This window comes from Mesoplodon mirus (assembly GCF_964341445.2).
Source record: "Mesoplodon mirus genome assembly, chromosome: 2".
Taxonomy (NCBI): Eukaryota; Metazoa; Chordata; class Mammalia; order Artiodactyla; family Ziphiidae; genus Mesoplodon; species Mesoplodon mirus.
The window spans coordinates 61,350,660-61,360,029 of NC_138977.1; the positions used below are offsets into that span (position 1 = coordinate 61,350,660).

Below are 9,370 nucleotides of genomic sequence, written 5' to 3' on the forward strand. Positions count from 1 at the left end.
TTCTGGGACCACCTCCCAGATTTACTACTTGCATCCAAATCTTTGTTTCAGGGTCTGTTTGGGGGGAAAGCCAAACTATGACAACTCTTCTTAGAAAAATGCACATAGAAATAGAGTTTTGTGTACTAGTGTAGAGGAAGTATGAATTCCCTGAAATTTATGTCATAAAGGAAGGTGACCAGAGTAAATGTCATACGACCCAAGTTCCATGAAAATTTAATCAGTCCAGGCAGTCTAGGAACCTAATATAATCATCAGTGGCTCATGGAGTTAGCTGAATTCAGCCAGCTCTCCTCAGAAGTTATTTTTCCAGATCTGCATCAAACTCTGACTTTGTGGGACATAAGAGTAAGTCTGGGACTCTAAAGAAACCCCATGCTTGAAGTCAATAAAGAGTATCGCTACTCATTCCTATTGGATTCTCATGGTTTCTTCCCAATCATAGTGCTTTCTGGACACAACTGCAGTGCCCCTATGACCCTTAGATCTTTTCTTGATGTGTTCACAGATGAGCCAGGCATACTATAACTGCAGATGGTTTCTCCCACTTCCTTCTGGATTCCAACATGGCTCCCTATTCTATGTCATCCTTTTGGGAACCTGTAACCTTTGACATATATTCCTAAACTCACTCTCGCGTCATCTGGAAACTTTATGGCATGCTCTCATTCTGTAATAATTGGGTAATCCTGATTATCCCAGTTTCTAATCAGCTTCTTAAACAGAGCTAACGCCAGGGTCACTAACGCCTATTTCCTAAACACAGCACACAATTGCTGCTTAGCTTTGCCCACATATGGGCCGGCACGTGTGTTTGTGCATGATTATTTGTCTTATGTACTATTCAATAAGTATGTCTTTGTATACACCTATGAATGTGCTTTGGCAGGTGCGGATGTGGGTGTGGGTGTGTAAGTAATCAGGTCTGTCTGGAAGTCTGAATAATGGATGTATGGTATTTTACTTTAATTAGTCTCTGTGCATTGTTAGCCTCAGTTTTCATCTGCCCTCAAATATCAGAGGAAGAATGAGTTCATTTCCTTGAAGTTTATTAACTGTTACCGAAGGCAGAGGAAATTCCATAAGAGAAGGTTCCCTACAGAGCAAGTGGAAGGGGAGCTCTGAGTTGGTAAGAAAAGATGCTTGGAGTGGGGACTTGCAGTGAAGGATGGAAGGGCAGATCTCTCCTTTCTCTTTCCCTCCATTCCCACAAGGATACTGGATTTTCAGTGGGGGTATCCTGCTCAGCATTCCCTCTCCAAAATGGAACCAGAAAGGGGAAACTTGATACAAAGTAGAGGTAGAAACACCTCACAGCTCCTCTGTTTCTCCATCCAAGGGGATGCCAATATCCACGTTGTAGTCTACAGGCTCCCCGGAGCTCAGCCAGGGAATAGGGGTTCGATTGAAAGAAGGCCTGTTGGAGAGGCTCTGGTTGTAGAGGACTAGGGGTTCACTCAGCAAGGGCCCCAGCTCCAACTTGGGCATCTGGAAGGTCATGCGTTTGGAGGCCTTCTCATATCCACCATAAGGCATTGCTGTCCTGAAAAGAGGACACATTATTTAATTAAAAACCAGAACAAAAGAAAGGGTTTTGTCAGTGAGATGTTACACTGTTTTGAGGATGGGGAAGTCTGTGAATTCTAGTTGCAGATTGCTTCTGCACTCCTTATTCTTCTTCTCCCTTAGCACTCCATTCCCCCTTCTGGTTTGCTTGTTTCCCCAAAGCTAAAAATGAGAAAAGTAGTCTAGTGTGTACTAGATAGAGAGTCTCATGGATAGCTGTGACCCAAACCAGTCACATTTTCAGAGAAATTTACTCCAAACACTATAGACTCAAGGGTCTGAGGTCACCTTAAATTATAATGTAGAGACCCCCCTCAAAACCCCTACCCCACCTTCAGTGGATAGTGTGTGTGCCCTGGATGAGAGGAATTAACATTTCCTGGAAAATCCAGGCACCTTAGGACCAAATGCAAAAGCACTTCTCTAGGGCTTCCCTGTCCTGTTTTCACACAGTCTAGAGAAGCCCAGTTCCAAAAGAATAGATACTTGAACCTTACTAAAGTAGGGTATAAAGAAATAGAATCTTCAATAGTATAATAACTTGCTGTGGTGCGTAATCTATAAAAATTCTGAATCACTATGTTGTATACCTGAAACTAATATAATGTTGTAAGTCAACTATACTTCAATTAAAAAAAGAAAAGAAAAGAAAAATAGAATTATACTATAAGGACAGTAATGGAATTGTAACCTTGAAAGAAGGGAGCCTCAAGAAGCCTTTAAACGTGTAATATATTATTCCCATTTCACAGTCAAGGCAACCAAGGCTCAGAAGTAGGGTGACTTTCCCGCACAGCTAATAACTATGAACTAAAATTCAGATCCTGCCTCCTAGCAAATTTTTCCTTCATCATACTATGCTGTTTCTCTGAGCTAGAGTGAAAAGACCAAAAGCCTTCAATTGCGGCCCCCAAATTCCTCCTATGCTTCCTCATTCTCCTGAAACATTTGAACCAGTCTCTATTCCAACTAAGGGCATGTTGCCATACACTGGAATGCATCAGATTCCTTCCCCCATCCTCCTTACCTGTTGAAGGACTTATACTGAGGGAGATCAGCTTTGGCCCCGTGGGCCAGCAGGTTGATGCCAAGTTCCACTTTTTGCTGGGAGTCAACCCCCATGGCTCTCTCCCATGGAGAAATATAGGTCTTGAACACAGTGATATGTTTTCCTTCTCCACCTGCCTGGTCGTCTGGCAGCCATGGGAGAGAAATAATAATAAGTCAAATAATAGCAGTTAGTAGCCAATGGAAGTTAGTCTCAGAGCCCTGCACTAGAGAAGTTGCTGGGGCCAGGGACCAAAGGTAAAACATCTTGGTAATTGTATAAGGTTTTGAAATAATGACAGCCTGGAGTCGGATTTGTGATACAAACTGAAAGGCTAGAAAGGTGACTGAGAGACAAGGCTTCTGGGTGGAAGAGACACATCTCTGTATCCTTATGGACCCAGAAAGTCCATCAGGCTATCTCAACAGGCCTCTCCTGCTTCCTACACCCAGTCTAGGCCTCATTCCTGGGTATTTCTCTGCTTTAGAGACCAGACACATTATTCTTGGGTGAGGATACTTGCCTAGTCCTGTTTCGCCAACCCCTGCAGTGCCAGCAGCTCCTCCTCGGCCAGTCTGGCCCCCAGGACCACCTGCACCCCCATATCCAGACCCAGGGCCCTGATGATGGTGATGCTCGTCAGAGCCATACTGTCCGGCAGAGTCACTTCCCCCTGCCTGGCCTCCACCGCTGCCCTTGCTGTAGGAGAATCCCTGGCCAGCTGTACCCAGCTGTCCCCCAACTGTGGGAAGGAACTTCTGGAAGTGATCCTGAAAAGAAAGGACAAAGTAAGGGGAAGGTTAGCAATGGGTACGGGGAATACCATAGCAAGTAGGAGGTGATCAGAGACAATGGACAACCAGAAGACACTGAATCGTCTGAGACTCCCCCCTCCAATAGATGGTTAGCAGATAGCCTGACTGAAAGAAATTAAAACTCTCCTTAAGGGATACAACCCCTATGGCTCAGTTCGAATTACATCTAGGATGGGGGCAACTCATTCTCTGAAATCCCCTTTCCCTCCTTACCAAGGCAAAGGGGACCAAGAGTTCTGCTCAACTTAGATTTGAGAGATTGGGGCTGGCATGGAGAACCCAGCCTTAAGTTAAAGAACTAGAGAGATCTCTGTTCCTCCCCTGCATCTCGTCTAACAGATAAAAGTCTCTTCTGTCTCTTCCTCTTCCTCTCCCTTTCTCCTCTTGGTGCCTGTTGGACCAGGACTTCCTGACAGTGAAACTGTAGTGGGTAGGGGGAAGGGAAGCCCAAAGGGCAACACTGGATCCATCCCCAAAGCCTAAAAATAACCCTGCCAACTCCTTCAGGAGGCTCTCCTGGCCACCCACCGAACACACCCCCATGCTCCACCCAGTGTAACCAGACACAGGCAGGGGGGAGGGCTTTTGGCCTCCTAAAGTTAGATATGACCGGCTCAGCATTTTTATTCTGCTCCTACATACGGGCAAATGGCAGACACTCCTGCCCCTGGCCCCATGTAGGCATCTATTTTCACTCTCCCCTGGCTGCCCAGGAAAGGTGGAGGGGGAAGAAAGGAAATGGAAACGATCCCCTCCTTCTCAGCTGAAATATCTTGTGCCTGGTCCCTCTCCAATCTCTACTTCTCTTTGGAGAATGATCCTGACTAGGAGACGTAGGACCTTAAAGCATGGTTTCGGTCCCCACATCTGTGGTCCTTATACTGACCCTTTAGATAAAAGAATGGCTCAAGAAGAGATGGTTATAAAAATTCACTTACCTCTTTCTAGGGTTGCCAGATTTTGCAAAAAGAAAAAATCACAGGACACCAGGTAAATTTTAATTTCAGATACACAATAATACTTTTTTAGTATAAATATGCCTAAGTATTGCATGGGACATATTTAGATGTAAGATAGTATTCATCATGTACCTGAAATTCAAATTTAACTCGGTGTCCTGTATTTTTTTTATTTAATTTTCATGTCCCAAATATTTCATGGGACATACTTTACTAAAAAATTATCTGTGTATATATCTCAACTTTATTTTTTTAAATTGAAGTAGCGTTGATTTACAATATTATATTAGTTTCAGGTATACAACATAGTGATGCAGTATTCTTATAGACTATACTCCATTTAAAGGTATTATAAAATATGGGATTTACTGTGCCGTACAATATATCCTCGTAGCTTATTTAGTGTATATCTCAACTTTAAAATATAGGACTGGGCATCCTGTGTTTTATCTGGTAATCCTACCTTTAATACTTAACCATACTGGGAAGGAGTTTTCTCCTTGAAGGTGTGGACTCCCCACCCTGCCTCACCAGCTCTAAGATACAGATTTAGTTTCAGAGGTGGGCTGTAATTCACCCTGGAGCTATTGGGGGCTCGCTGTATCTGGGGGGTTAATGAGCTTATAAATTAGCTGGGAGGGGAGGTTGGTCTAATTTTAGAGACTCGGGCCGGGCCTACCAAGAAGCTGTCAAAAGAGGCATGAGGCTTTGAGAGTAGTAAAGTTCCGAACTCACCATTGAGCTGTCAGAGAAGACATCAGGGTGGTTTTCATAGATAAATTTCTCCACCCGCATCTGCCGCAGTTTGAACATCTTGGAGCCCCGGTTAGTGAGTAGCGACAGCTCTTCCAACATCACATCCCTTGGGACGCTGATCTTCTTGCCCAGGTTCAGGCCCGAGCTCTCCTGTCCACCTTTCAGGGAGGTGGGGAGGCAGAGGCAAGGGAAAGAGGAAAATAGGGTTTTCTAGCTCCAGATGAAGCCGCCATCCACAACTAATTAAGTGTGTGTGTCCCAGCAGAGATCACTGAGGGAAGCAGATGCTGTCTGTGATGTCTGATCAAATTCTGTCTAGTTTATGGGGGATTTTGATTTCCTGGGTTTGGAGTTGGAGAGAATGCATGGGAAATGGGGTGCAGAGTGAGACAGTGGGGATACTAGAATGGGGTGAAGACGGTGAATGGGGTAAAAGGTATGGGGTACAGGGCAAAAGAGTAAAGAAACATCATAGATGGAGGTCATTGGGGAAACTATAGCACGGGGGAAAGCCTAAAGGCCACCTCTAAATATATACTCCTATCTTAACTCCTTTGCCTTCTCTTCCCCTCAGTACACTGGCTGCAAACGGCTTCTAGGTATTGGGAGAGCTCTTCACATGCTGTACTCCTACCACCCCCAGTAAAATGCCTGAGCAATTTTCCATTTTAAGTGCCTATGCAAGGCTCCTTAGCTCTGGGGAAAGAAGTAAGGAAACTAAGCATTTATTGAGACCTTACTCTGTGCCAGTCTCCATCATACATATTTTCTTCTCAAACATACCTCACTGACCTGTGGGTCCTGTTGTCTTGGACCTGTGCTGGGTAACATGGCATGGGTATTATTCTCTCAGATTACAAGGTGAAAAAGGTGGAAGGGTGAGTAGTCAGTGTTGAATTCTTTCTTCCTTTCCCCCCTTCCCCCCACCCCTGTAAACCTCACCCCCACCCCAAATTCCTCTTGTCTCTCCTTATCTCTTCGCCTTAAGACACACATAACCTTATGATACTTCTGGGGCTCATGGGCCAGAGATACTCTCAATAAGAAGTCCCACACTAGGTAGGTGCAAACATGCCATACCTCCAGTGAGTTCCATGATCAGCTTGCTAGATTTCCGCTTCTTGTTGGGGGCGGGGGTCCCTGAGAGTGGCATTGTGGAGGTGGATGGAGCCTGGATAGGGTGGGAAGGAGGAGGTGAAGGATGGACAGGGACTGGGGTGAATGTCTACAGTAAGGCACTGCTTAAGGACTTCAGGGAGCAAAATTTCATTAGATTTTTTTAAAGAAGTACACATTTCTCTAAAAGGTGAAAAACCATTGCTTTAGGGCTTCTCTTCTTGGGAAGCAGGGCAGAAAGTATAGGTGCACCCCTTGCCCCTACCTTCTACCAACCTCTTTTCAGCTGTTTTACATAGAGCTGGTGCAGGGCTTAGGAACACAATATGTGTTAGGGGGGCCTGGGGGTAAAACAAACACATTACTTACAGGTCAGGTAATGCACCCAGGTTTCATTGGTTTGGCATGACTTGAAGTTTTTATTTGTACGGGGCTCCCAGACTGGGATTATCATTGCAAACTCTGGCCTCTCAGTCTTCCCCAAGCCCCAGAGTGGGGTGTGGGGGGGTGGAGCAGAAAAAAATGTTCTGCCAGGGTTGAGGAGATCCAGCCAGAAACATTCTCCATAGGATGGAGAGGTTATTGCCCCTCCACCGGGCCAGCTGGATCATGGCCTGGGAGGTGACACCAGTGCACCCACTCCGTTTCAGTCACTCCCCACCCCCCAGACCTGGAGTGGAGAGGGAGGTCAATCTTGATGCATGTCAATTCAGCAATATCATAGCAGTGGGGAATTCACGGAGGACAGGAACATAATCATAGGATCTGGCAGTGGAGGGGGACAAGCTGGGAAAAGATACAGATTCCAGCCCCTCCCTAACAGAAATTGGCACTCAGCGAAATGTCTTCTGCTGAGTCCTGTCTCACAACACATCTGCGATTCTACTAGCTTAGTGGGGTCTGCTGAGGCCAGAGTCCAGGAACTGCTAAATAGATTCTCCCCATACCTCTCTCAGCCCCAACTAGGTTCTTGTTTTCCATCCAGCCTCTCAGACCCCCTTCTCATTCCTCCAGTGCCTCCCCCAACATCTCCAATCCCCCTACCCTCTTGGGCCCTTCTCCTTCCAACTCTCTGTGGCTCCCCTGAACTGGACAACTGGGAACTGAGTACAGATGGAGGAGGTGGGTAGCTCCCTCCAGGATCAAGGGTCACTATTACAGACACAGACACAGCAGTCAGCAGAGTGGGCTCCAGCCCCTCTGACTATAAAGCGGGAGACTTACCGGCTGCTCAAGCGGTGGTCAGCTCTCCCTGGGGTCCAGCAGCTTTGGAGGACTGAGCTGCTGTGACTAGAGAACCCGAGCTGGGCAGGCGTGGGGGCAGCACTGGCAGTGGGGGAGGGAGGGTGGTTATTAATAGAGACGATGAACGCAAGCAGCTCAAATGGCACAGGGGTACTGAGACCCTGGAACCAAGATCCCATCCTCCTTGCCCAGAGGCTCAGGAAGGGGAGGAAAGGCCTTTGGAATTCTCTCATTAAGCTGTCTGAGCCACGGATCAGTCTGCCCAGGGACTCCTCTTCTTTGGCACCTCGAGGCTGAGATCCAAAGAAGCACTCAGGGAGAAACTGAAAACTGAGAGGGAGAGAGGAAGCAGGCAGCAAGTGGTAAATAAGAATTCGGAGTGGGAAAGTGAGAACCAGGAGAATGTGTCTGGAGAGCCATTCAGAGACAATCCAGACTGGAGCTGGAGGGACATGTGGGTGCATTTTGGGGGTGGGAGGGTTTAAGATGCTATGTTTTGGGAAAGGAATTTCTGTTCACAATGGAACTGCCCTTTGAAAGTTCCTGGATAGGCTGGTCTTTCCTTTGGGAGGGCCAGATTTTGGCAGGATAAGGGACCAAATTAACCAAATCCAGTAGTTAGGCTATCAGGGATGATGTGGGGGAAGACTAGACCAGTTTCTGCCTTTTCATCCCCATTTGCTGTTCGGGTGCTCAGTTTAGCCTGCTCTGCTAGATAGATGTCACTTTTTTTTTTTATTTTTGGCTGCGTTGGGTCTTCATTGCTGCATGTGGGCTTTAGTTGTGGCGAGCGGGGGCTACTTTTTATTGTGGTGCGCAGGCTTCTCATTGCGGTGGCTTCTCTTGCTGCGGAGCAAGGGCTCTAGGTGCGCAGGCTTCAGTGGTTATGGCTCGCGGGCTCTAGAGCACAGGCTCAGTAGTTGTGGTGCACAGGCTTAGCTGCTCCGTGGTGTGTGGGACCTTCCCAGACCAGGGATCAAACCCGTGTCCCCTGCACTGACAGGCAGATTCTTAACCACTGAGGCCACCACCAGGGAAGTCCCAGATGTCACTTCTCCCTGAAGGGGTACACGTAGGCTTCTGGCCTGCCAGGGCTTTACTCTCTGAGGCTCCTACTTGGGATTTTCTTCAAAGGGAGCACACACCCCATAGGATCTGGACTGTCCCATTCACACTGGTCTAGAGAAGCCTCTGGGAAAGGGCACAAGCTTGAGAGCCCCCTCCAGGGAAACCTGTCATTTGCCCGGCACCTTCCTCAGTAGCTACGTGAACATCCTGGATCCTTCTCCATCTTCTGCTCAGGTTTTTTTTTTTTTTTGCGGTACACGGGCCTCTCACTGTTGTGGCCTCTCCCGTTGTGGAGCACAGGCTACGGATGCACAGGCTCAGCGGCCATGGCTCACGGGCCCAGCCGCTCCGCGGCATGTGGGATCTTCCCAGACCGGGGCACGAACCCGCGTCCCCTGCATCGGCAGGCGAACTCTCAACCACTGCGCCACCAGGGAAGCCCCCCTGCTCAGGTTTTGTAACCAGCTGCTGCACCTCTGCTGTATCCACCACCCTGTTGTGGCTGCCTTAGGAAGTGGCTTTTGTAGTCCCCAGAATACCTTTCTGTCCCTCTGTGAGCTACCCACTCTTCCTGACCATGTCCTTTTCCCATCCTGAACTTTATAGGTTCAGGTTAGGGGCTGAAAGGTCGCCCTGCTCCCCTCTACTTGGCCTCTGCCCAGACCAGTTTAGCCTCCAGATTCCTCATCTTTTGTCCTTTTTCTCCATTCTCTCTTAACCCAAAGAAGCAATTAGATGAAAAAACATAAATAGCAAAAGGTGATTTCGTCATCATTACCATCCTCCCCTCAAAAACC

The 9,370-nt window shown here is 47.4% G+C and overlaps 1 protein-coding gene across 1 annotated transcript; it reads right to left on the reverse strand.

Moving 5' to 3' along the window:
* Positions 1 to 1,072: 1,072 nt before the first annotated feature.
* Positions 1,073 to 7,572, reverse strand: MYOZ1 (myozenin 1). The gene is made up of 6 exons (XM_082611457.1): positions 7,485 to 7,572; positions 6,225 to 6,315; positions 5,124 to 5,302; positions 3,138 to 3,384; positions 2,594 to 2,759; positions 1,073 to 1,543 (listed from the first exon to the last, which is right to left on the reverse strand). Exons 2-6 carry the CDS (start codon positions 6,295 to 6,297, stop codon positions 1,312 to 1,314), a joined length of 897 nt encoding a protein of 298 aa, XP_082467583.1. The 5' UTR covers positions 6,298 to 6,315; positions 7,485 to 7,572; the 3' UTR covers positions 1,073 to 1,311.
* Positions 7,573 to 9,370: the final 1,798 nt, after the last annotated feature.